The sequence below is a fragment of the Falco naumanni genome, chromosome 4 (assembly GCF_017639655.2).
Source record: "Falco naumanni isolate bFalNau1 chromosome 4, bFalNau1.pat, whole genome shotgun sequence".
Lineage (NCBI taxonomy): Eukaryota > Metazoa > Chordata > Aves > Falconiformes > Falconidae > Falco > Falco naumanni.
The window spans coordinates 75,759,095-75,785,660 of record NC_054057.1 but is presented as its reverse complement, the minus strand read 5'-3'; the positions used below and the strand labels follow the sequence as shown (position 1 = coordinate 75,785,660).

Here is a 26,566-nt window from a genome sequence, read left to right as displayed (position 1 = left end):
TTTGGCTGGGTCCTCCAGCTGTCGATTGGGACTGGTCTTGGCTTGGCAGGAAAGTGGGGGGGACATGCAAGTAGGGGGACTTTGGTCAACCATGACCAAGGAAGATGGCTATCGGGTGGTTCTACCATAAAGGGCAGGTAATGGCTCGCCATCAGATGCCTTTAGGGTGACCAAATAGCCGTGTAATGGGCCCTGTGCTGGAGTGGGCTGAGGGCCCCCGAGGGTGCAGATTGCAGACTGGATAAGCCACCCAGGTAGTTCAACTCCCATCCATTATTTAAATGCAAAGGTAAATGCTTTCATCTTTTCAACTGGAATGGTGCCACCAGCTCAGCCACCTCCTGAAGGTCCCATCCTGCTGGCCTTCAGACAGGAGTCCCTGTGCCACCAGCACACCTGGGGACAGGGTGCAAAGGCTGAGGAGTGGCAGGGTGGCCCTGGTGGTGGTGGATTTGGCCAGAGTAGGCAGGGCTTCCCGAGAGGACAATAAAGCAGAGAGCAGCACCTCCCGCTTGGAGGTTTTTCCTTTAATGGTTTGGTTTTGTTTTGTACATTCGTAAAACTGTGAACAATAAATACTGTGTGGTCAGCCTCCACCTTCCACTTGCCCCCTGGCTTTCTGCGGAGGTGAGGGAGACCGTGAGCAACGTGGCGAGGGCTGCTGGCGCTGGCTCGGCTCGTGGGAGAGGTGCCTGGCTCACAGCGTGGGCACCATGGAGCAGGGCAGCGTCCCGGCTTGGGGTGGCAGGAGGGAGTCAGCGGCTGGGGAGGGAAAGGTGGCTGGTGTGCAGGCAATATATCAGCTAAAAGGGGGTGAAAGGCAGCACTGCCTGGTGGTCTGGGCACAGCTCTCCTGCTGAAGCCCAGGGCTGCTGGTCACAGAGCTCAGCTGCCCCTCTGGTGTCTCGGGCCTCCAAGGTGCCCAGGTTCAGATGGGGATCACCTAAGAAAAGCAGTGCGATGCTCGGGGCTGGGAGGAGGTAGGGCTCCCTGGTGGGTGGTGGGACCTACATGTCTTTTTGTTCCTCAGAGGAGGTAACAGCCAGGTGGGCAGGGAAGGATGTCATGGGAAAACAGGGCTCCAGCTTCTTGGCTGTGCCTGTGGGTGCCCTGCTGTGCGCTGGGTGAGGGTCCCAGCTTGAAAAATGCACAGAGAAGCTGGTGTGGGGGAGAGTGGGGAGCCCTGAGGTACAGGGATGGGGAGGTGCTGGCAGGGGGGGGTGGCGGCTGCCAGGGCTGTGTGAGCTGGGGAGGGTCGGGTGGCAGAGGGGCATGGGGTGGCAGAGCAGAAAAGGTTGGCAGAGGGGTATGGGGTGGCAGAGAGGAAAAGGGTAGCAGAGAGGCACAGGGTGGCAGAAGAGGCTGGAGAGAGACTGGCAGGCTGTTGGGGGTGGGTAGAGCAAGCAAGGTGCTTGGTCTGGAGGGGGCTGCTGTGCTGATGGTGTTATGGCATCCCAAGGCCACAGCATTTATTCAAACCCAGGAAGAAGGGCCCAGTGCCACCTGCCCTGGGCTCTGGGATCGAGGGTTCTGCACCCAGACTCTGGGGTCTGTTCTGGCTGGGTCTCATGAACTTCACTTGGGTCTTGTGGGGCCAGGGCTGTGCTGGGAAGCAGCAGGACATGGCCCATCAGGAAGATTGGGAGCTGGCTCAGGAGGGTTATGGTGCTGAGCTGAGCATCTCTCTGTCCCTCCCCACACTTTTCTCTAAAAAGACCAATAACTGTGCATGCCTGTGTACCCTAAGCAAAGTCCTTGAGTGAGAAATAAACCCCTTTGATGATGTGGAAGCTTTGTCCAGCAAGCAATCATGTGGGAAGAGCCAACTCTTCCTCTTGTCTGGGCCCATCGAAGTACTTGGGAGTGCCGGGTCCCACGTGCTGGCTTGTCACTCGCCATAGGATTGTCCGCTTTGTGCCCAGTGAAGAGCCAGCATCTAAAGCTCCCTGGCTGTGCTGTGTAGGTCCCTGATTTGTGGCTTTTCTTGATGTTGTCTTTGTCCTGCCCCCCTGCCCCCACGACCCCCATCTCAGCTCTTCTCATTGCAAAGAACAAGTCACCAGCAAGTTGGTGAAGGCCCTGCGTGCTAACAGGAGAGCCCACCGTGTCCCAGGCAGGGAGTGTGGCTGGGAGAGGAAAAGCTGCCTGGCTTTTCCAGGCTGAGGAGAGCACATTATACCCGCACAGTGGGAGGGAGTCCAAGAAATCCTGGCCCAAGCATGGGGAGATCCTGAGCTAGAGCAAATGCTGCTCAGCAGGGCGGTGGGGGACAGGGAGGTGTGACTGCCCTGCGGTGGGTACCAGCCTGCCCGACAGAGGCCAGAGCCCCCACCGAGCATGGGGACAAGGTGACATTTTGGGAAGGCCAGCGCTCATCCTGCAAGCAGCAGGCTTGCCTGGGTGGTTGGCTTTCTGATGCTCTGGCTGAGGGGGGACCACTCAGCATCGTTCCAGCTTGGGACAGGCCAAGTTTGTCCCTTCACAGTTGTTTTTAGGGTCTTTGCCCCTTCAGCAGTGGGGTTTGTGGCAGCATCGTCTCACCCATTTTGTTGTCTCATGTGTCATAATCTGGGGGATTAGGACCAGTGGGCAGGAGCTCATGGGAGCTGTACTCTGCAGGATCGGGACCTTTGTGAAGAATGTGCATCATGTCTGCATGGGGAGAGCCCATCGGGGCAGCGGGAGGGAAGGTCCTTTCTGTATAAAGGCAAAAGGAGGAGCCGGACGCTGGGGGACCTATGGGCAGGAACAAGTCCCCACACGTGGCAAATGCCCTTGGTGGGAGAGCTCAGGACCCAGATGTGTCACTGTGGCAAGGTGGCTCCTGTGTCATCTTGTCATTGTGGCTGGGGGGATGTCTCCACAGTGTGGAAAGTGCTGGGCCTCCGGGTCAGTCCAGCTGAGCATCCGCTTCTCTTCTGTGACCCTCAAGCCACCACGTCTTTGCTTTGTACAAGGTGACAGCCACAGCCTGTTTGAGCACAGCCGAGACTGGACTGAGGCTTGGCCCTGCAGATACCCTCTCTGTGGTCCCTCCGCAGCCCACAGACTGTGGGAGCTGGGCTGCTGAAGTCCCTGAGTGTCCCTGGTTAGAGGGCTGGCTGAGCCTCCTGCGGAAAGCTTGGAGGTTTTTGCAGTTTCTTTTTTTGCCTCCTAGTGACTTCCCTTTCAAAGGGAGTTCCAGGACTAGGGAGCTGAGGCTGTGGAGCATGCAGAGCCCAGGAGCACTGTCCTTGGCGCTGGGGTGGGACAGGGACCGTTTTTTTACACCTTGTGGAGTCAGCTGGGGGAGCTAGCTGGGACCCCATGCAACATGGCCCGAGCCAGGCAGTGGTTAGGCTTTCATCCATGGGGAAGAGGGGGAGTGGAGAGGTGGAACACAAGGAAGGTGAAGAATGAGGTGGTCAGTGAGATCCAGGAGCTTTTGAGCAAGGTGGACTTAGGGGTCGGCATGCAGAGGGCTGTGGACACACACCGTGTCTGTCTCGCTGGGAAGGCTGCAGGACAGGGAGCGCTGCATGGCTCGGCAGCCCAGAGGTCCATCCTCGGTGGTGACTGGGAGCTGAGGGCCCTGGGTGGTGCTGGATCTGCCATCGGAGCAGAGCAGGACACTGGAGTCTGCCTCGCACTTCGTAGTACGGCTGTAGTAGGGCTCCATCACGTGCCGCATCTCCAGGGGCATGGTGAGTGGCAGGACCTCAGCCTTGATTACAGCACCCAGGTGAGCTTCGGAGGAGGACGCCCGGAGGCTCTCAGAACGGCTCATCTTGATCAGCAGGTCGATGGTTTTGTTCTCGGCCTCAAGGAGGCAGTTTGGCAGTCCCTCCCCATCTCCAGCCTCCCCGGTGGCCGCACATTTGTTGAGGGCCCCTTGGTCTTTGCCATGGAGCTTCTCACTGCCCAGGCTCATGTTGCAGGCCTCCTTCTTGGCCAGCTGGACCTTCTCCAGACCTTCAGAGGATCTCTTCACTGAGAGGTCCAGAGGCCCTTCGTGGGGTTTGTTGGCTTTCTCCAGTGCCTGGTGGATGTGGTAGAGCTCCTTTCGGATTTTGACCAGCTGGTCCCTCAGCTCTTTTTGCCCGGGGGTGTCCTCCTTTGCCAGATCAGACAGTTTCTTCTCCACCTCTTGGTACTCCTCTAAGGTTTTGGACAGGTCCCCAATAAGCATGGTTGTGGCCTCAGAGTCTGTCATGGTGGCAGAAGTCTCCTGGGGTCTGCTCTGCTTGCAGAGGCCATGGTCCAGGCCAGAACCCACAGAGTGAAGAGCTTCAGTGTCATTGCCCCTCTCCGGTTCCTCAGGCTGGCCAGTGAGAACTTCCATGTGCCAGTGGTCCAGGGCCTTGGGGATGTGGCCAGGGTTGGCCCTTGAACCACTGCAGAGAAGTGGATACAATCAGTAGGGAAAGAGATAGGAAAATCCTTGGGCATATGTCCAGGGACAGCACTGCCAGATTCAGCCAGGGCTCCTGCCAGCGGGAGGTCCTTCCAGGAAGGGCTTTGGTCTGAGCGTGCAGAGCCCTGCTGGACCTGCCCTGGCATTGCTCTCCCAGGAGGGGGGTGGACCCTGACACGGGCTATTTCATGACACCCACTAACAAAGGGAGAGACCAGTCTGGGGAGGTGGTCTTGATAAGTGATCCCACCTCAGCTAGCCAAACATGGGTTCTCTTTCCTCTTGGAGCACTGGAGAATGTTGATGGAAATGACCATCTCACACTCCTGAAAGCTCGGTTGCAGGGGATCTCTGCAGCCAGCCTGAGAGCAGGGAAGAGGCAGGTGGAGATGGAAAACCATGGAGAGCTTCTCCAGAGAAAGCTCCTTTGGGTGCCAAAAGTGATGGATTTCACGGTGACATTTTCTTGGAGCTACAGCTGGACTTGTACAACCAGGAGAGGGACTGAAATGTTGTTGAAAGGAGCTGTGCACATTTCTAGCCCCAGGTAAAAGGAAATGTTTGGAAATGGGGGCCTCCCTCTGGGCTTTGAAACCAGAAGGCAAATCAGAGGAATGCAAATGTGTGTTTAAAAATAGGCAATGATTGTTCCAACAACCCTGGGATGTGGGAGGTTTCCTGGTGCCTGGGGAGCACAGGTCCACACCGCACAGACACCACACTGCTTCTCGCTCTGTATAAAACAGGGGAAAACGAGGGACGGCGAGTGGTGCCACCATAGTCCGTGGGCTTGGACACACCTGAAGGCTATGTAGGTCCTTTGTTCCTGGAGGGCAGAAAGCCCTGCCCTGTGCGGGTGTTGGTATGAACCACCAGCCCCGAGTGTGCCCAGCCCCTGGAGACTCATCTCATGGTTTAGGGGCAAGTGGGGGGATCAGTAATACGAGGGGGTGTGAAGGTGATGGTTGGGGCCAACCAGATGTGAGGAAGAGGCAGAGAGACCACCGGCACCTTACCTGCTCTGGTAGCTGAGTTTTCCAGGCATCAGCCTTTCGGGTCCTACCAAATCCAGCCCATTGGCAGTGAACTTCCTCTTCAGGGAGCTGCCTGGAGGACTGCTGGTCTCCAGACAGGTCACCACCGGTAGCTCTGTCTTCCGGACACCACTGGGGGCAAAAGCGCCATCCTTCACCCCCACTATGTTTTGGTAGATGTCGGTGGCTGTTTTTTTGCGTAGGTTGTTGAGGCCCAAAGCTGGGTTGCTCTCCTTCTCTTGGGACAGCCATTTCTCCTCTTCCTCCTGCCCCAGCATGGCAGGGTGGTTGAGCTCGGCAGCGGGCTCCTCTCTGACACTTTTGGACCAAGGAAAACCTGTCTTCAGAACGGGCACCTTCAGCAGCCCTGGTTTGGTTGGCTCACTGGGAGGTTTGGCTTGGGGTGGCGTGGGCATGACAGAGCCCACCAGCTGCTGGGCTTCTGGCTTGCTGGAGGACATCTTACCTTCAGTGGAGCCGAAGGTGTGCTCAAAGAGCAAGGGGTAGTAGAAGCGGGGAAGGAAGGCTGAGCGCTCGGGGCTCTGCAGAGGCTGGAAGTGGGAGGTATGTGGGTGCATCAGCTGGGCTGTGGAGGCCAGGAAGGGCAGCTGAGCCAAGTGCGTGTGTGTCGTAGCACTGTTGGTCATGGTGGGGCTCAGGTAGGAGAAGAGACCGGGGTTTAACGGGTAGTTAATACCCAGCAGTGAGAGATTGAGGCCCTGAGGTTCGTGGTAGTCACTGTAGGCAGGAGGGGGGTAGCATGGGATGATGTTGCTGTCGGTACAAGGTGGGGAGACCTCAGGTGTGTTCCTCCTTTGCCCATTTGCCACCAGCTTCCACTGCTCCATGAGGATCCCGCTGCTGGCCAGGCATTTCTTTGGCACTTTGCAATGCTTTGGCTTAGCATCTAGGTCTGGGGAGGCCATTTCCCTGCTTTTCATGACGTGGTTCTTGAGGGAGAAGACATCCGTGATGATGAAGTCAGGCTCCACCTCCTTGCAAGGCTTGTCCCTCTTGTTCTTGAAACCGAAGACCAAAGCGTTCACTTCTGGTTCAGCTGGGTCACCTTGGCAACCTGCCTCTTCGTTTTTCTCTTTCTTCTCCCCCGCATCCATCTCCCTCAACAGGCCAGAGACATCATCCTCCTCCTCTTGGAACTGGCTACCTTCTTCACCAGCCCCTTCACCAGGCAGGATCTCCACCCCTGCCATCGGCTTGTCCTCGTGGCTGTCCCTGTTGGAGGCCTGCCTGGTCCTAACCGACCCTCCCAACGTGGCCGAGGAGTCACAAGTCTCCTGCTCGTCCTGCCGCCCACGCAGGCGGGGGGTCTCCGTTGCGTGCAGGAGCCGCAGCTCAGGGTGGAGCAGGTTGCCCTTCTTGTAGGGCCAGTCAGACTCGATGAGGAGGGAGAGGGAGTTCTTGCACAGGCTGTACTTCATGTGGTTGTAGAGGTGGGACTTCTCCATGCAGGTGAAGGGGCACTGGAAACATTTGTAGTTGTATGGCTTGCCCCATGGCCTTGGGATGTAGTGAGGCTTTTTTGGCTTCCTCTCCTTGTGCTTGTAGACCGAGGTTAGCTTGCAGCTGACATCGTCCTTGGACATGGTGGCAGGTGCCTGGAGATGACTCCTTGTGGGAATGGAAGGGCACGGCACGTGAATCTTCCCACAGCTCTCCAGGAACCAGTGTGTGCCCTGAAAGAAGGACATCATGGAGCTGGTGAGCTGTGCCTGCAGCTGCCTGAGATGGCTCTGCTCCACGGGCACCTCCTGGCCCCAGGGAGCAGAGCTGCTGGGACCTCCATCTGAGCTCCAGTGTTTGGAATTTAAACCGATCCCAGTGATGGAATTTTTACCTGAACGCTATTGGTGTGCCCATATGTGCTGTCCCTGTTATTAACTCTCTTCTCTCAAACCACCCCAGAGCAAGAGGAAAACAAACACTGGTAAAGGCGTTGAAGCTAAACCACCTCGAGCTGACATTGAAGCACCCTGGTGATGTCCCTGCCCAGCTGGAGACTCCCTCGGGGTAGTCCCAGCCTGTCCAGCACCACTTTCCCTCTGAGGGCAGGGAACAAAAGGGAAACCCACCAGCAGCCCCAGATGCTGTGCTGGGCACTGACCTGTGCAGCTTTGCCAGCTCCTGGGCTGCCACAGTGCCAGAGCCGACTGAGATGCTCCAAAGCTCAAGCACCAAAGCTGGTGCCAGATGTAGATGCCTGAACCCCGCATGTGAACGTGCAGTCATGGTGCACAGAGGACCATCGGGTGGACAGACTGGATGGGGAGAGGTTGTGGACCAACTGCCCTGAACTTGACGTTCCTGCTGGAAAGGCAGTCCTGCCTCCCCAGCTGCGTGGGGCTGACCCTGTCCCATGTCAGGACACAGGTAATGCAACTTGGAAAACCAGTCTCAGCTAAAACACACCTCCCCACTTCCAGGTGTCTGCCCCAAGATTGAAACATCTGGGAAATGTCCCCCACAGTCCCCCGACACAGGGCTGGCCTTGGATGCTTCCCACTGCAGCCTCCCTGAGGATGGCGGCAAGGTCGTGCCCGTCCCCCCACCTGCTGTGGGAGCAGATAGGGGAGCCCAGCACCCCAACTCCTCGCCTCCCAGGGGAGCCAGATCTGCACAGGATCCACACTTACGAAACTGGACTCCTCCACAGATGGCCAAGCAGCAATCTCCTGCAGTCGCAGGGCAACCAACACTGATGCACGCGCCTGCGCCAGCCCTCCAGACTCTGCTTTCTGCTTTGCCCTGGAGGGACTTGCTGGCTTCTTCCCCATTAGAAAACACCCTGCATTTCTCCTGGGAAGGGCAGCAGATTTGAGGGCTTGTTCTGCATGGGTCAGGTTCATTTCTCAAGGGCTAAATCCTTCCCCCATGCAGCAGGTCCCAAGGCAGAGCTCCACCCCAGGAGAGCCTGCAGCCAGGCTGCTGTGGGCATACACAGCCTGGGAAGGAGAAGTGGGCAGAAGCATCTCCAGATTGCCACCAATGTGGCAGCTGAAGCCATTCAGGGAAACAATCTGCTCCCCAGCTTTTGGGGAGGAGATGAGTTTTGCAGGATGGGAAGGGAGAGTCCGTCTCTGTGCTCTGGGGTACGCTGTGGCTTTGGGCAGCAGCTGCCCAGGGCAGGTCCAGGCAGCAGCTCCAGGAGCTGACAGCCCGCAATGGGCATTGCTCCCCACCTGCCTGGGGTGTGCCCAGCCCAGAAGTAGCCCGCATCCTTCTGCACATGGCCTGGAGGGCTTCCCCGGGGGGCTGGGTGGGGGCATTGCAGCTCCCGGGGGTGTCCGGCATAGCAGGGATGAAAAGCTGGGATGAGAGTGGGATGGGCAGGGAAGGGGCTCGTGTGGCAGCAGCACTGCACTGGGAGGAGGTTGCCGTGTGGCCCCATGATGCTCCCCACCTGCTGGGGCTGGGCTTCGTGCTCGCTGCAGGCAGCTCCCCTCGGTCAGCCCGGGCCCTTGGAGCTGGCTGCTCACCCCACAGGTCCAGGGCCCTGTGCCTCCTCCCCTGAGCATCCCCCTCTGGGTACACGTCCCTGCTCTGGCTGCAGCCTGGAATTCTGTGTGCCCTGCAGGGACGGTGGCCCCGGGGACAGTCCCACCAGCGCTATGCCAGGTGGTGGCTGTGCTGGGCTGAAGGATGCTCTGTGCTGTGCTACCCGCCCTCCTCACTGCTGGCACCAAGGGGCATCACCTTCCCCTGGGAGCATGGTGAGAGCATTTGCATGACAGGAGAGGGAATTGCCTTTGTAGGACCCTTCCCACTTTCCTCCTGAGGTTTGTCTTCAAACAGCAGAGTGTCTCCTGCCTGCGGTGGGGACAGGGAACAAGCCATGCTGTGGCTTCCCCAGTGCAGCACAGGAGCCTGCAGGGCAGGCTGAGCTGCAGGAAGGGTTTGGGGACAGGTGTCTGCTTGCCCACACGTCGACTGAGCTGGAAACTGACCCTGCCACTAAGATCCGGTCTTGCAGAAAATAGGCAAAACCATCCCCTTGTAATGTGCCCCTGTCCGCTGGGATTCTGAGGGAGCTCCAGGGGTGCAGACCCGACCTGCAGCAGCCAAGGCTGATTTGCCCCATTGCAGGGGGATGCGCAGGCAGAGCTCGGGGCCTCCTGCCTGCAGGTTAACCGCGGTGAGTGACAGCCTGACCAGCTGCCCAGAGGGACACGCTTGTCCTTGAGCCCTCAGACACTTTCTGCATGCGTCACGCCTGTGAGCTGTGAGAGCTCTGCAACACACGCTGCGATGCTCAGGGGAGCAGAAGGGATGCAGCAGCAGCTGTGCAGGATGGGGTCCCTCTGAGCATCGCTCTGTGGCTCCAGCCACTGAGTCTGGGGTGCCCCGAGCATCCTGGATGTGGCTGTGCCCTGGTCCCCTGCCCCATCTCCCCTCAAGCCCACCCTGCTAGAGGGGAAGAAACAAAGAGCGGCTGAGCGGGGAGCCGGGTGCCTTGGCCCCGCTGCGATGCACACCGCCTGTTTGCAGGTCAGTTGAACAAACATTTGCTGTTTATATGCCAGAGGCAGATTAAATCTTTGCTGGGAGACTGGAACTGGTTGTTCCATTCCTGCACACCTGATCCTCCTCCAACACTGCTGCAAACGCCGTTTGTTCCCCTCCTGTGCCCGGTGGTGCGGGCAACGGCAGGGAGCCGTCCAACGTGGGGACAGGCAGCTTGGCTGCTTCCACCTCCCTATTGATGCAGAGAGGAACAGCAAGGGAGAAGAGGAAAGACCAAAGAAAAAGAAGGGTAGAGGGTGGGAAAGTGCCCAGCGTGTGAGCCAGGCAGGCTCCGGTGGAGCGGAGGCATCCCCAGAGCCGGATCAGGCCCTGCGGAGCCGGGAGACAGGCGTTGCAGCTCCTGGTTGCTGAGCAGTTCCCGCACCAGCAGATCTTTGTGGTCTGCTGAGTCTCTCTCTGCCACAACACATTATTTCCAGTGGGCTGTCAGCTGCGGCGGTGGGGGCCGTGCCTGGGGGCAGCGCGCGGCGGGGACCGAGCACCTGTGCTTGGGAATTGCAGCATCCCTGCTCTCCTCCCCGGGACTGCCAAGGGGAGGGGGGCATTGTCAGATGGAGGGAGCGGAGTGGCAAGGGGAGAAGAAAGGGAGAGACAAAGGGAAGGAAGAAGGGAGAGATACCCAGGAGAAAGATCTGCAGTCCCCAGTGCTCCAGTACTTAAAAAATCCCAGTCCCAGCCTGCACTCTGGATACAGGGATGCAGGGAAGCACGTACAACCATTGGGGCAGCTGAACTGCATTGTCTTAAATGTCCATCTAGCTCATGTCTCTAATAGTCAAAAGCAGGACATAGGACAAGCATCTATATTACTGCTCCAGTTTTCCTAACCCCTCAGCCATTGCAGTGCATCCCTACAACGGACCAGGTGCCGCTGCACGCAGCACCCAGCAGTGGCCCTCCCCGCTGCGAATCCGCACGGGCTGCTCTTGAAGCTGTGGAAATGTTCAGCCCCCAAAGCATCCTGCAGCAGAGCATTCCCAGTACACCACACAGCTTCATCCTTCAGCTTCCCAGGCTTGTTGGTATCCACATGTTTTGTTTGATGCCCCCCCAACTCTTGGGCTGAAGGAAGCAGCAACCACGGTCCCTGTCCACCCTCCAGCCACATGGTTCACCATCACCCCCCTGCTTCACTGTCTACTTTCCAGGCTGAAACTGAAACCCTCCCAGACCTCTTCCCCTTCCCTAAGCCTCCTCCTGGTCCATGGCAGCCGCTTGGAGGAAGGGGCTGGGTCCAGTGGGTTTCCCATATGGACACAAGCCGGTGCCACAGCCTCCCCCCTGCAGGGAGGCATACCCATGCCCACCGCCCCAGGGAAGGAGCGACAAAAAAGCTCTGCTGAAGTACAGCAGTCTGGTTCAAAGATGTGTCTTCTGCACCGTGTGTGTCCATCGGAGAAGCTCTGCCACTGTGAGCTTGTTCTGATCTGCTTTTGCAGAACCCCAAGAGTTTTTCTGGCTGGAACAAAGACCCTGTCTCTCAAACCGATGTCCTCTCTTCTTTGCTGCTGTCCTCCGAGTCCTCCAACGCTGCGTGTAGGCTGCCAGGGAGCTGCAACGCTCCCATGGAAATTGGCTGCCCTCAACCTTTCCCAGATGGCTGTAGGACATGGCATGGAGGAAGGGGCTCAAGAAAGGCACTGCAGTTTTTCTCCACTCAGGAGGGATGAACCTCCTGCCTTGCACCTTGTCCTGCAGCTGAGGGCTCCAGTGGTCTCTCATGAGCTGGTCCTACCCTGCACAGGTGGGAATTCATTTTTGGTCCCCTGCATGTCCAGCACCAACTGCAGGGACAATTCTTCCCTGCACCTACATCCACCCAGCTGCTTCCTTCTGGGCTGTCCAGGTCGCTCATGCTCCCGGTACCCAGCATCATGCCAGTCTCTGTGATGCCGCTGTTGGTATTCGTTGGCAGCAATTGCCACCCCAGGGAGCACAGTGCCCTGATGGCTGTGCTAGCCATGACGGTACAGTGGGGAGCAGAGGAAGGGCAGCTTTTCTATGGGCTCTCACACTAACCCCACAGACCATCCCTTTCCTCCCATTACTTGGACTCTCCCATTCTTTCTGGTGCTTCCCATGGGGTTTTGTCCCTTTTTCACCAGCACCGAGGCTGGAGCAGCCAGCCAGGCATGGCAGGGAGGGGAGCGGGTGGCAGCGGGGAGCTGCTGATCAATTCAAACCACTTTCCCTACGCTACATGCTTTTGCCGCAGGGGCTGCTTGGCTATTAGCGGGTATCGGGTCCCTTTTTGTTTTCATAGCCTGGGGTTGTGTGATTTGAGCTTTTAAGCGCTTATTGGAGGCTGGGATGAGAGCAATTGGCCATGGCAAAGCAGCAGGCACTCGGCAAGAGGAGGGGAGCCCGGCTGGTGGGGCCTGGGAGCTCTGCACCCCCCAAACCTCACCCCATGTGGCAGCTGTGTGCTGAACTGCTCCTGTAAGTGACTGTGGGGGGCCACCCTGCCACCTCTGCCTTTGGGGGTCCCCACATCAGCAGCTTTGATATTATTCCCACCTCAAGGTGTGCCTTCCTCTGGCTTGGTCTCAATTGTTGCACCAAGTTCTCTTTTCCCAGAGCCACATAATATCTTCAGAAAAGTGGGGGGTTCCCACCCACCCCAAACTGCCAGTCCTTCCACCTCTGCCCACCCACCACTTCTTTGCGTGTGAGGCCCAGAGGCTGCAACCCACATCCCATAGCTCAGCACAGCTCTGCTGCTCAGAGGGTTCTTCATCACCGGTTGCACGTCTCCATGTGCTTCACATCCCGGGGACAAGCCAAAGTCAGGGTCATGGTCTAAAAATCTGATAGCATTTGGATTCCCAGCCTTTAGTTTTCCAGTGTTTGGGGGGATCTGGGGTTTCTGGTTGGGAAAGCTTACATTCCCTTCACAGGCAGCTTTCGGTGAGGGCTCCTGTGGTCTGCAGACTCAAAGCCAGGCTGTAGCCCTTCCCAAACCAGCCCAGACATAAGGTGGCTCCATCTCCAGGAGCACTGCTGCCTTTCGAAGCGCAGGCTGCCCGGGGTCACCTGCCCAGCCTCGGAGTGTCCTTCGGGCCAGGTGATGGACTTAGTCCCTGCTGCGTGTTGGAGCCACAGCACCTTCACGCATACAAGTCTTCCTTCATTTGGGGTCAAAATCTTCTCCCTTTTGTGCACATGTTCAAGAGCTGTTTCTACATCTCTCACCTCTGCTGAGCTCCTCTGCCTCTCGCCTCCATCCCCAGAAAGCAGCTGTCTGTCCCTGGATCTCAGTTAGCCTGAAGACTCCCCGGGGCAAGCCCAGCATCCTATGAAAAGCACACGTGGCGGCAAGCGTTCAACCAAGTGACTGGATTGGAGTCATTGTCTTCTGCCTGTGACACACACAACACCACTCACAGGCTCCTTGAGAGATGAGATCAGGCCACCACAGCCTCCAGGCTACTCTCCAGAGGTGTGAGGGTCCTCCACCGCAAAAGCTTTTCCTCCCACAGCCTTTCCTGCCACAAGCCCTTCAGGGCAAGAGACAGGTCCTGGTGAGGAGATGTAAGATTGTCTCTCCACATTATATCAACCACCCGCACAAGCTTGTGCCTAGATCCCACTACAGGAGCTTCCTATGTCTTCCTCCACCTCCACTTCTACCTGCTAATGGAGCCCCAGGAGACCACAGGCTCCCAGCTGTGGAGTCAGTGGCTCCACGGCAAACAGACCTCCAAACCTGCGGAGACATCAGTCTCCATGTGAAAATGCGCAGCTGGATAGAGGGGAAAGTGGCTGTGTGCAAGCCAGGAGGGTCAGCAGTATGGCTGGACCCAAAGGTACACAGGGGAGATGATGTCCAAGGCTGGCATAGTGAGCAGGGGAAGAGGATGAACATCTGAAGAGAATTGGAGGGGCTTAAGAAGTGCAGGCAGCTGGAATAGGTAGGTATGGTCCAGCCCTCCCATGCAGTAAAGTCTGTGTCACACCAGTGATGTGCAGGGCTCCTGGAGGTCCAAAGAGTTATTTCTCTTGTTCCCAGGAGCTGGAAGGGTGCTTGGTGTAGTCACCTTTGTGCTGGACATGATATGCTGCACACAAAAAATTTCCCTAACTTCTTCCCATTTCTATGACCTCCAAAGTTTCTTTCCTCACTTACAGGTTTCTCCTTCTCTTGCTGGTCTGACAGCCCAGGATGGCATCCCACTGCCTCTGACCGCCTGCCCTGGGAGATGCCCTCTCAGCCTTCCACCTGGCAGACCTTTGGGGATGGTGGCACATCTCCAGAAGCTCCTTCCTTCCTTGTCATCCGGGCCCGTCCCCTCCCATGCGCTGTGGCACACAGACAGCACTCTGAGCAAGGCAGCGTGGGGCTCAGCTCTCTGCTGATTCCCCAAATCCACCTTTTCCTCCCATCACCGAACAAGCCATGTGAGCAAGGGTCCTCAGCGTGGACTCAGATGACACAGATCACCTCTTCTGCCCCATCACCACCACAGGTCCCCAGGCTGGTATGGACACAATGCACCCTGCCAGTTCCCCTGCAAAGCTATAAGCTCTGTCCCACAATGAGGTGCTTTTTGTCACCCCTTGTCCCATCAGAAGGCTCCACAAGCTTCTGAATCCACTGCAGTCAAGTTCCTCCATGTCACTACTTAAATGTTCTCCTCCTTTTCACTTTCCATTTATCCTTGTACAGTTCACACTCCTTAAATGCACTGGGGATGGGAATCATAAGAAAGGAAGGAGATTTCCTCTGCTTTGCTTTTGCTGGTCTAACAAACCCCAGCTCTTACTGTGTCTCCTAAGACACACCAAAGGTTCCAAAGGTTCCCATCTTGATATAACCTTTCTCACATCCTGAGTTCTCTCCCATGATGTATGTGCTGTGCCTTTACTGGCTGCTCAGGTGTTCTGCCCCACCAAATCGGTCTCCATCTTGCAACTAGAAAATTCACCTTATTCCAGTTCAAATCCACCCAAATTCCTTTGAGGACAAGGGCAGAGAGTCTTCACTCCTGCTCTGCCTGCCCACCTCCTCCCTTGCAGTCCAACCCTCTTCTGCTCCTGTATGTGTCCATTGCTGCATCCTCACTTACCTTGTTGCCTTTGCTGCAGGAGAGCAGCTATGCATATGGCCATCACAGGCACTTCCCTCAGCCTTCCCCATCTGTGTCTTCACATCCCCATTTGAAGTTTCCTGCTTTCTTCAGGGTCTTTCCAATCCTCTCCTCTCTTGGGTCAGCCCCTAGCAGACAACATTCTGGCTCTGCTCACATGATGGATGTGGCTCCTTTCCTGCAAAGCTGCTTTTTAGCCAGTTGGCCCCAGACATGCCCTGCTGCACGGGGTTGCTCCATCCCAGATGCAGAACTTTGTGCTCCGCTGAGCTCTGGCAGGTGACCACCAGCCCATTTCTCCAGCCAGGAGCTGCACCTTGCATTGCTCAGCACGACCCGCTGAGCCTGGCAGTCCAGCCAGTTTTTGACCCATCTTGTCCTTATGTTTCCAATTTGACCATGAGGATACTGCAGGAGACCATGTCACGGGCTCTGCTAAGGTCATAAAAGCAACATCCCTTCCTCTCCACTTGTCCAGGCAGCCAGTTGTCTCCTGTCAGGAGGCAGTCATGTTGCTCCGGCATGATTTGCCCCTGGTAAATTCACCCTGGCTCCTTCTTGCCATTCATGAGGCTGGAAAGGTCTTTAAGGAGGACTTGGTTCACAGCCTCCCCAGAGACTGAGATGAGGCTGGCCCACCCTGGGTGCTCCCTGATGCATCTGAGCTGCTTCTGCCACAAGGCATCTTGAGCCAGTGACCATTGTGTCCCTGCAGGAACCTCTGCACATCTCAGCAGAGCATGGGATGGAGCGAGCAATGCCCGGCGGATTGCTTGGCTGTCCCACAACCAAGTCCCACTCTTGGGACATTCTGAGATGGGTCAGCGTCCCTGGGGACTTCCTAAGCAGAGCCCTGCCGGTGGCAGCCACCCAGCCCTCATCTGGGATTGCCCCATGCAGCCAAAGAACCTTCCTCAGCCCACCCTGGGGACACAGACCCGCTCGCAGGCTCACTCATTCACTCCCTCCCCTCTGCTGGTCCCTCCTGCCAGCCCAGGGGGAGCAGGGGTGGGCAGGGGTGGGGACCGCAGGTCAAAAGGGACAGACATTGGCACAAGCACTGTACACCTCTCCTTCTTGGCTGGGATCCTGGCTCTCCCAGGGCAACCTCCAAAAGATGCCCCCTCCCCTAGGTTAGAGGACAGGTCTCCTTTTAGCCACAACACAGCCAAGACGGGGCAGTGATTTCAACCACCCCTAGAAAAGGGGGGCTGTTGCAACGCTGTGCCCACACCTGGGGTGAGCTGGGATCATCCCCACTCCCACCTGCCAGCTCCTGGCACTGACTCCAACCAGCGATTTTAGGATGCAGCTACATGGGAGAATTTTAAATCAGGGCAAAGTCTAACCAGCCACCAAGAAACTGCCAGCTGCAAAGGACTGGGTGTATTTAAGGTAAAATTAAATAAATTAAACTGGAGGGTGTTGATGTGTCAATTCGGCAGTGGTGCGTGCAGAACTGCGGCACCACAGTTTGGTGGCTGCATCCATGAAATCCATCCCATTGCGAAACCCGTTGCAAAACGGCCCCAATTAGGAACAACCCCTGCTTCTCCCTCCCCATCCTTAGGCAGGCACAAGCAACTCCACCTACTAAATAAAAAAACTAAAGGGGAAATGTTTTGCTGCTGGTTGGGAGAGCCTGGGAACAGTGGGGAAACTGCGGAGTGGGAGAGACGGCTGGGATCGACTCCAGTGAAGGTGCAGGAGCTGAACCAGCCAGAAGGCCCTGCCAGGGATGGGGCTGCCCTAGCCCCGGGCCAGCAGGCAGGGACACCCACAGGAGAGAAACTGATCTTTTCTGGGGGAGAAACTGATCTTTTCTGGGGGAGAACCGGCTCCCTGCAGAGAGGAGGGAAGCAGGAGGGACATGGCCCTGGGAGGAGGCTGGCCAGTGGAACCCTGAGCCAGGCAGCACTCCTCTGCAGCTGCTTTGCAGGCAGATTTCCCCCCCAAACACGTTTTTAGTCTCGGGCAGGAACATTTGCGATGCTGCGGGCTCACCTGCAGGCAGCAGATGCGCCTCTGCCTTCTGCCTGTTTCTTGATAAGGGTGTTTGGTTGGTGGGTTGTTTTTTTTTTAAATGCAGTTCAAGGTGGCTCTCAGGGTGATGCTGCCTGGTGGTCTTGCTCCCTGTCTTTCCAGCTCCTTTGCTCCCCCAAAAAAGGCAGAGTGGCTCAGCCCCCGGCCCCGCTCCGTGGGCACTGCTGGGGCTGCAGGGAGCCCAGGGATGTTGCCGAGGGTGGGGGCTGAGATGCCGAGTGGGCAGGTAGCGCTCGGCCGCCAAATCGCCCGGCAAGGTCTGTAGTGGCCAAGGAATGACCAGGAGGAGTAATGACGGCCGGAGGCAAAGCCACCGGGACTTTGCGCAGCGATGTTATTAGCTGGTGCATAAAGCGGGGAAGGCAGCTTGTTAACCTGTGCCGTGCCGCGGGACCACACGAAATGTCCGGGCAGCCACGCTTGTGTGTGACCCTGCAGCGGAGCGTGCCGGGCAGCGGTGCCGGAGCAGCCGCTGTGGTGGTCCCGGGGCTGCCTGCGCTCGCTGCCTCGCCCGCCTCAAACCCAGAGCCCCCCAACCACCCCTGGGTCAAGAAGGGCTCTGACGTGCCTGGGGGGCTCCAGGAAAGGGTGAAAAGACCCAAGGGGATGAGGAGGTGACACATCCACAACCTCCTGTCCGGGATTGTCGCAGAGGGGAGCCCAAACCCTCCCTGTGGGGGTGGGCGAGCAGGACCCCGTGCAGGCAGCACCCAAGAGATGCCCAAAACCTCTCCCCATCCGTGTCCCAGGATTTGCCACCACCATGATCCACATCTGGGACTTACTGACATGATTTCCTTGCCTTTTTTTTTCATAAGACAGCTCTGACTGCTGTGAACTATTCCTCATTACATGGCCTCTTGAGTTAATTCCTGAAATTACTGTAAACATGCATTCTCTGGTGTGAGGATGTGTGAGTTGACACCATTACACATTTTAGTAACTAATCTCCTCCAACAATTCATCAGCTCAGTTTAGTTTTCATTTCCATTAAGAAGGATTTAGAGGGAAAAAAATTACTCGTAATATGGATAATATTGTCTTACTGCTAAATTTCACCCTTCCCCTCCTTTTGTATTTCTTTTTCACAATTGCAAATACTTATCACATCTCCAAGCCTGCAGAAAACCATTGCTCTTCTTGATTATTTTACAAACAGGGAGAGGTAAATACGATAAAATTAATCTGCGCTCTGTGCCCGCCCAGGCTGCTTCCTAACACATTGCTTCATTTTTCAGTGGGAAGAAAAGTCAGACCTCTGCAACCCACCACACGGTCACGGGGAAACCATCCAAAATCCACCACAAACTTTCTATTGTCAGAGACTCGCGTGAGCAAATTCCCAGCGAAGGCAATCGGACATGTCATTAGGAGAGCAACCCAAGCAGAAAGGCCCCATATGACCTCCCTGGTGCCGAGCGCCTTTAATAAGAAGGAGTTACAAGGCTTGCAAAGAGACTGACGAGTTGGACCAAAGAGCATCACTTGGAAACGATCGCGTCCCTGCACCCAGTGGTTCCTCTGCCCCTTCCCACAGTTTGCGCATCCCCTGCCCGGGTACCGGCTCCTGCCCCTGGTTAAGCTCCTGCCTGCAGCATGGCACCGGGCTTCCCCGGGCATTGCGGGACAGCTGGGCTTTTATTTGGGGGGAGTGCAAGACTGACAGGAGAAGGCAGCTTTTAACCAGGGGAATGTTTTCCCCTCCAGCTCCTTGGTGGGATTTTGCTCCCCCGCCCAGACATGCAGTGAGACCCTCGGCCTCCCCCAGCGCCTTCCACCCCCTGCCCACCCCATCCGGCCCCAAAACAGATTGAAATGTCAGGACTTACAGCTCGGCCCCCTTTCCTGTCCCAGCTCGGTCCCCGCTCGGGGATGGCAGGCTGCGGGGAGGCTGGGGGAGCAGGGTGAGGGCTGTCCCCCCCAGCCGAGACCCAGCGTTCCCAAACCCCACTGAGGTGGGGGGCAGGTGACATCCAAAGCTGCTCCCGAGCATTTACAGGGTTGTTTGCAGGAAACATCAAACTCAGGAACAGAAGCGCCAACCCAGGAGTCATTCCCCCCCCCCTCGCCGTCCCTCCCCACCCTCTTGCTTGGTCTCATTTGTACCGATTTGCCCCGCAGGCTTCTCGCTGATTTGCCATGTCCCTGGCAGGGCTTCGACCGGGGAGGGGGAGCGGGAGCCAGACGGGAGCGGGTGGGGGGGAGCCAGCCATGGGGAGGGTGGTGGGGAGAAGGATAGGCCAACAGGAGGAGCCTGGCTTGCCAAAAGCAGTTCAGACCTAGAAAAAGCTTTAATGTGCACAGACGGAGCAGGCTGGGAGCAAAACCAGCTGGGCTGGAGGAGAACATGCTCGGCAAGAGGCTGGTTTGGGGCTGGGTGCGTGCGTGGCTCGGGGCTGGCTCCTTGCTCCAGCCCTCTGAAAATTCCCCTCCCAACATCAACTTTTCCTGTCGAGGAGTGATGGGCAGGATGCCAGCCTGGTTTTTCTCCAGCATTAATCATTTACCTGCTCCAGCCACCACCCTTGCCCTGACAGCTCCCGAACCACATCTCCAGTGCAAGATGGGTCACCTCGAGCTGGGACAGCCCCACCATCATCCCCACCCCGTGCCCTGGAGCTCGTACCATCATCCCCACCCTGTGCTTGTGCTATGGAATCTCTCACTCGTGGAGAGAGACAGAAGCCCCTGTGGGGGTGACTCAGACCCTGGGTGCCCCCTTCTCCCCTTGCAGGTCCCTTTCTCCTACAACAGCGAGCCCCAGGCCACCTAGTTTTGGTGTCTGGCACCACCTGAGCACTGGCCCAGGCTGGAAGGACCAGGGGCAGCTGCAGCCTGAGAACCCCCTTGTGAGATGCTGGATTCAGCCCAGACAGCCGCGTCGGGATGACCCTGCATGGCATTGTTTAATGCAATTCCTTAAAATTGGACCCTCCCCAAACTGCCTGATGCTCTGGCCCAGCTCACCTCTTTGGAGCCAAATGCGGGGACCCTGTGTCCCCTCTCGCTGTTGACCCAACAGCTTGCTGTTACCTGGAAGCATCCTCTGTTTAGTATTTTACAGGGCGCTGGTGCCAGCGCCAAAGAGCCAGATCTGGCACCGGGCACAGCAGCAGAGCAACCTGAAGACCTGTCTTCGGTGTCCCCCTTGGCTCTGCACCCCCTGCGCCACGGCGGGGGGGCCTGGCTTTGCTCCTGTCCTCGAGCCGTAGCAGGGACACAGCCCTTCCTGGGCGCTTTGCAGGCAGCCGGCCCCAATCTGCCAAGGCGCAGGGCCACCTGTGCTGGCTGCCCATGCCATCTGCGAGGGGGGGGGCTGAGGGGAGCTGGCTGCTGTCCCCCCACCCGGGTCAGCGAGCAGGGAGACAACTCGGGGAGGGGGGACCATGGCTGACCCGCTCCATCCGAGGGTGCTGGCACTGCCACCTGCACCCAGCGGGAGGAAGAGGAGGGAATGGGGGCAGCCCTCCTGTAGGTGTCTCCTGCTGTGGGGCTGGGGGAGACATTTCTGAGCCCTTTGGTGGAGTGCCCAGGTGGGGACAGGCTGCACCCTGTACCCCGGATGGCTGCAGTGCCACACTCCCCGCTGCCTCTGGATGTCCCCCTGTGCACAGGGGCAGAAGCAGGCCCTGGCTGATATGTCTTTGGGGGTCTCTCAGATCCAGACCCTCCAGTGCTGTGCACACAGCTGAGCATGAGGGGTCCCATCCCCTCCTGCCCAGGACCGCCCCGGCACTGGCACAGGCATGTCCCAAGAGGAGCAGCCCCTGGAGCCTGTTAGCAGGTGGGGGACCTGGAGGTGGCTTTGATCTGCCCTCCTGCTCATGCTGGTGGCAGCCACCATCCCCTCCTCCCTCCCTGCTCAGCTCCACAGGCATCCTAAGAGCTCCTGGCCGTGGCTGGAGCCCACTGTGTGTCCGGAGCTGCACAACCACCAGAGCCAGGCACTGGCAGGTTCATTCCAGGAATCCCCACAGCAGTCACCATCCCGCTGGTCCTTTGATGAGTTGATAATGAAGCTCCCCTTGCCTTCCTACAGGTAGCCAGAAAGTTTTATTCATCATCGGCTGCTGGAAAGGTCACAGCATCCTCCTCCCCCTTCTATTTCTGGCCTGTGCCCTTTCGCCATCAGAGCGGGGAGCGCTGCCGTCACTGGACCCTGGACACAGCGTCTCTGTGTGACCACATCCCCGATGCCTCGGCCATGGAGGTGCGTGGGAGGGCTGCAGGGAGGATGCTTTCCAGCTGCCCGCACACTGCCCACGCCAGCTGGGCTCTTTACGGACCAGAAAAACTGCTGCAGGGCGATGAGAGCTGTGTGCGGGCTAAGTGCCCTCAGCTTCAGCCCTGGCACAACAAAATAATGGGAATTTTGGGATGCAGGCAGCACATGTGATGCTGCTGGAGTCTCCTTGCTGCAAAACCCCTGGAGAGGGGCCTGGCTCTGGGTGTCACAGGCACAGACATGCTCCCAAGGTAATGGGGCTGAAGCAGCTCGTGCTGTGTCTGGTGTGGGGTGATCGGGGTGCAGTGGTGAGTGTGGGTCTGGAGGGACCCCAAGAAACACTGAGCCCTCACCCAGGGGAGGCTGGCAGGCAGGCAGCGGCCATGGGGCTCTCAGCATCCCTGCATGGGCTGGGCTGGCACCAGTGGTGGCAGTCATGGGAGCGCTGGTGGAGCATGGGCTGCGGGATGCTCCAGGTGCCACTCAAAAATGGGCAGCAACATGGAATATCCTTCACAGACAACAGGAGACAGAAAAAGAGGTTTGCCCTGAAAATTGACCTTTGCCCAAACCCTGCAGGTTTTTTCCTAATTCTGGGAAATACCCAAACCTTCACCTGAGCTCTGCTCTCCTGGGAGGCCAGGCAGGACCAGCCCAGGGGTCCTCTGGGCTTCCCAGCAGCAAGGGCCTGGGATCACAGACTCAGCTCTGCACATGTAGGTCGACTTGCAGCCATACGAGGAGCCCCAGAGACCCTTTGCACACCGGGGAGGGTAGCTGTGGGCCCCCATTGCTACCCACTTCATGGCAGCATGTCTTGGGAGGGTTGTGAACCCAAGAAGAGCTGCAGGGGAGCCTAGCTCCCTTTCCCAGCCTCTCCAGCTTGCCCAGACGATGTTGTACCATTAGACCCAGCCTCGTTGTACAGAGCCCAGCCTTTTCCAGCTCTGGGCCAACCTGAAGAGGCTTAAGAAAAGCCCCGGTGAGCTTTTTCATGCTTCTTTGTTAGTGGAGCAAAGATATTCCCAGCCCTGAATCTATAGATTGGCCCTTAAACTAAAACAAGCTCTGGGGACCAGAGAAACAACAGTAGATTTTGGTTGTAGTTTGTTGTGTTTTGTATTTTTTTCTTTCTCTTTCCTGCGTAGACAGCCTTTGCCCAGGAGGGGTTAGCATGAAAAATGCATGTGGGGATTGGGGGAATGGGGGAGTGTTAGGAAGAAGCTATCGATCAAGTATCTCTGAAAGCCACACAGCTGTGCCAGCCCGCTGCCTCTGCCAGCCCTTCCCGGTGCTCCCAGGGCTCAGTGCCTGCCCCGGGTTCGGGATGGGGTGGCTGATGCAGCCAGGAAGCTGCCTGCATCCCGGAGAGGAGCCCACGCTGGACAGCGAGAGGATGCCTCTGCAGTCCCTGCCCTGTCTGTGGCTCCCTCCAGCCAGGCTCGCAGCGGGCTCCTTGCGACATGGCATGTCAGAAATGGGGTCAGGCCTTTTCCTCCCCACATCCGAAGGATGCTTCTCCCAAGCTTTGTAGGGCCATGATAAGGATCTGTAGGACAGCAACGGCTCTGCTCTCTGTGCCCATCAACCCACCCACCCGCCCCATAGCCCTGTACCGCTCTGCTCTGGCAGATCAGAAATAATAACAATTGCAAGTAATAACGAGCCCAACGCAAACGCAGACGACAGCCCAAGCACCAAGGCGGGTGACCAAGCATACCTCCTGGCACAAGAAGAGCAAGCTGAGGGCACCTCTGCGTCCAACAGGCACTGATGCTGGCAGGAGACGGGGGACACAGGTCCTGCTATCAGCTCTGGTCCCTGCAGGGCTGGTGCCCCTGTACTGGCAGCGCCCTCGCAGCTGCGTGGGGCTGTAGGTGCCACCGAGAAACACAGGATACAATGCCTGAAGTATGGCAAGGCACTGCAGAGATAAAAGCTTCTCCAGATGGTGCTTATCATGAGTGGGAACATGACGGGATGGCGCTGGAGTGGATGCTTTATGCTATTGATGTCCCTGCCACCAAAGGCAGCTCTGCTAGCTGTAACCAGTCTGGGGTCTGGGACAAGGGGCAGACCTGACTTTAGGCTTCAGCTTGGCCAAAAGTGCCTTGAAATTTGTCCCAAATTTGACATTTTGGAAGTGTGGGAGAGGAGAAAAGTGGTGAGGAGAAAAGCAGTGGGAGATGGGAATGATCTGATCTCACAAGGGGGAAAAAATCCCTGACATCTTTGCTTCTCCCTCTTGCTGGGCACCAGCTTATGGTGCTGAGCACCTCGGGCTTCGCCAGTGGGCACCGGGATGGGGGCACCCGACAGTACCTGCTTTGCCACCCTTCTGCCTGATTTTGCTCCACTGCTGTGGTGTGTGCACCTCCTGGCACAGCCCGTGCCCTGCTTGCGGATGGGATGTTGCAGAGGGGGAGCTGAGCACAGCTGTCTCAGCAGGAGAGAAGAGGAGGCTTAGAAAAGCTGGGGGGATATGGGGGGCGGGGGGCTCGCACTGCCCTCATTTCAGTGGGGCAAATCTGAGAGCGTTTGCCACAAGGAAAGGTGTTCAAAGGTCCATCAGCCTTCCCTGAGCCGGGGGGGAGGCAACTGCCAGCAGCCACTGGCTGGTGTCCTCTCCTCTCCCAGTGACATGGTCCAAGCCGTGAGCAGGGGACTCCCCGAGCCCCTGCCAGCTCTTCCTCACTGCCTGATCCTGGCGACGCTGAGCTACTGACAGCAATCAGATTCCCCCCCCCCCGCCCCTTGCCCAGGAAAAGCTCGTGGCAGCAGAGAGAGTTTGGCCTAAATCACCGACTGCATGGCAGGACACCTGGACAGACCCCCGGCTCCCTGCCCATCACTGCCAGCCCCCCGGGCACATCTCTGGCTCCGTGTGTCATGGGGGCATCAGACCCTGGGTCTGTAATCCGATGTGGTCACACACAATTGCCCTCCGGATCGGCCGCTCCAGCCGTGCCCGGAGCCCTGGCACCCACAGGCAAGGTGCAGGGTGCTGCCTGGGTGTCCCCCCATCCAGGTCCCGTGTGGTGGGGACACAGCCCTGCCTCTCCCACCCGCACCATGCCGCAGAGCTGGCGCTGCTCACAGAGGTCCCTCTGACTTAACATTGCAGGTTCTTTGAGTCCCCTCATCTAATTATAATCTTGATTACAATCTGTGGCTGGATTCTGATGCCCCGATGAAAAGCTGCTCCCCTGGGCTGACCCCTCCGTACGTGCCCAGGGGGACCGCAGGGAACGCTGCCACTGCATGGGGCTGACAGGCGGGACTGGGGGAGAGTGAAATGCACAGACGGGGAAACTGAGGCACGGAACAAGGGTACATCCTCAGCCTGGCCTCCCCCTTGCACACATGGAGAAATTTTATCATCTCTGCACTCACCAGGGGTTTATAAGCAGGAATACCCCAAACCATTCATTTTAATGATTTTATCCCTTTTTGGTCCATTTACAATTACAGATGCCCGATTTGCCTGGGACCACGGGGGGCTCGCCCAAGTGTCTGGGAGTTCACAGAGGTTCCCAGCCCCACATACAGCTGGGGCTCTTCAGTCTCCACATCACCACCAGACACAATTGATACCCCAAAGAAAACCAGAAAAAACGCCAACTCTTGTAAACTCTGCGTGGCCACGGGGAGCACAGGGCTGTTGCTAGGATTATTTCCCATTCAGCAGGACACAAACTATCTCAGGCACGAAGTCTGTTCCCCACCATGAGGACGAGTATGTGGCACAGGCAAAGCCACAGCAGGTGGGCTGTAGAGACCCCCCTCTACATACACACAAGCGCACACACAGGCACACGTACAGCCAGGCACTCGCCCAGCACGCTTTGTTTTGCATTTTGCTACCGCGTTGCCTCCAGCCCACGTCCCCCCTTCAGCCCTGGCTGGGAACAGTTTCCTTTGCAAAGGAAATTCCAGCACAGGAGGGTGAAGGCAGGCAAGCACTGACGGCAGCAGGCTGAGAAAAGTGTTTTTTAAAGTTGGTTGATAATTCTTTTTGCTCCTCTGTAAAAGGCAAGGGGAGCCCCACCGCTTGGGGCCAGCTGGGACGGGATGGTGCCTGGCTGGGAGATGCCTCAGAGCAGGCAGGCAGGAGCCGTGCACTGCCCGCAGCCCAGGCAGACATCGACAGCAAGAAATAGGAGCGAGGGAACCCGCGGCTGGCTCGGGATGCTCTCAGCTCGTAGCATCGATGTCTGCAGGGAGGCTGAGGCTGGGCTTTGCTAGACCCAATCTCCCAAGCACCCGGACGCTGTCCTGAACTCCGACTTGCACAGGTACCACTGGCACCAAAAAGGGTTAAAAAATCCCCAGGAATAACACTAATAACTGCCCCATCCCACCTGCCTGCACAACTGCTGCTGGCTGGTGGGAGCGGAGCAGGTCCCTCGCACCTTCCCCCTCCCCGGGACAGCCTCCTGGGAAGGAGGTGGCCAGGACTTACCTGCACACAGGACTCCTCTTCCCTCGCCGCCGCTCCGCTCTGCCTGATGTTCACTCTGTGAAAGTGGGAAGCGTTTTAGATCATGCAGTAGGTTATATATTGTCTGCAAGTCTGGCCCTAGGGCGTCCATCAGTTGGTCTTGCTTTGCTCCTGCCCCTATATGGAAGATGCATCACATGCTCCGCGGCTCCCAGCTATCAGCCTGGCGAAAGGGGAAAAGAAGAAGGAGAGGAGAAAGGGGGAAGAAAAAAATTAAAAGGATCTTCATCATCATGAAAGAGGCAGAGAGAATTTCTCGGTGGAAAACACACCAGCCAGAAATCCCTGCCTGACCCGAACTTTCCCCGCTCTCTGTTTTTGTTCTCCCTGGCTCCCAGTGGCCCCTTTCATCTGCTGTTCAAGGCCAGCGAGATGTGAAGGCGACTTCACCTTGATCCCGTGCCTGCCTCACCACCCAGCAGGTGAGGGGCTACGGCTTCGCTTCCAAACGCCGCCGTTCATCCGCAGCGCTCTCAGTGCAAAATATTTCTCCCTCCCCAGTAATGCACCTGGTGCTGCCAGGCTGGGCAGGCATGGGGTGCTCCCAGGGAGTCAACCCTCTGGATCCATGCCCGGAGACTGGGTCCTGGGGCCTCAGGGCCACCACACTGGTGCAAAGCTGCTGAGATGGCATCTCCTGGAGCGGGTTGCTGGCCAGGAGCTGCTCTGCATGGTGCTCAGGATGTGGGCAGCCCCTTTCACCCGTCCAAGGGAAAGGGGATGGCACAGTCAGGCATGCGCGGG

At 57.6% G+C, this 26,566-nt stretch overlaps 1 protein-coding gene across 1 annotated transcript; it reads right to left on the bottom strand.

The window, feature by feature from the left end:
• Positions 1 to 524: 524 nt before the first annotated feature.
• Positions 525 to 25,855, bottom strand: PRR35 (proline rich 35). The gene is made up of 3 exons (XM_040593674.1): positions 25,784 to 25,855; positions 5,410 to 7,121; positions 525 to 4,373 (listed from the first exon to the last, which is right to left on the bottom strand). Exons 2-3 carry the CDS (start codon positions 7,029 to 7,031, stop codon positions 3,440 to 3,442), a joined length of 2,556 nt encoding a protein of 851 aa, XP_040449608.1. The 5' UTR covers positions 7,032 to 7,121; positions 25,784 to 25,855; the 3' UTR covers positions 525 to 3,439.
• Positions 25,856 to 26,566: the final 711 nt, after the last annotated feature.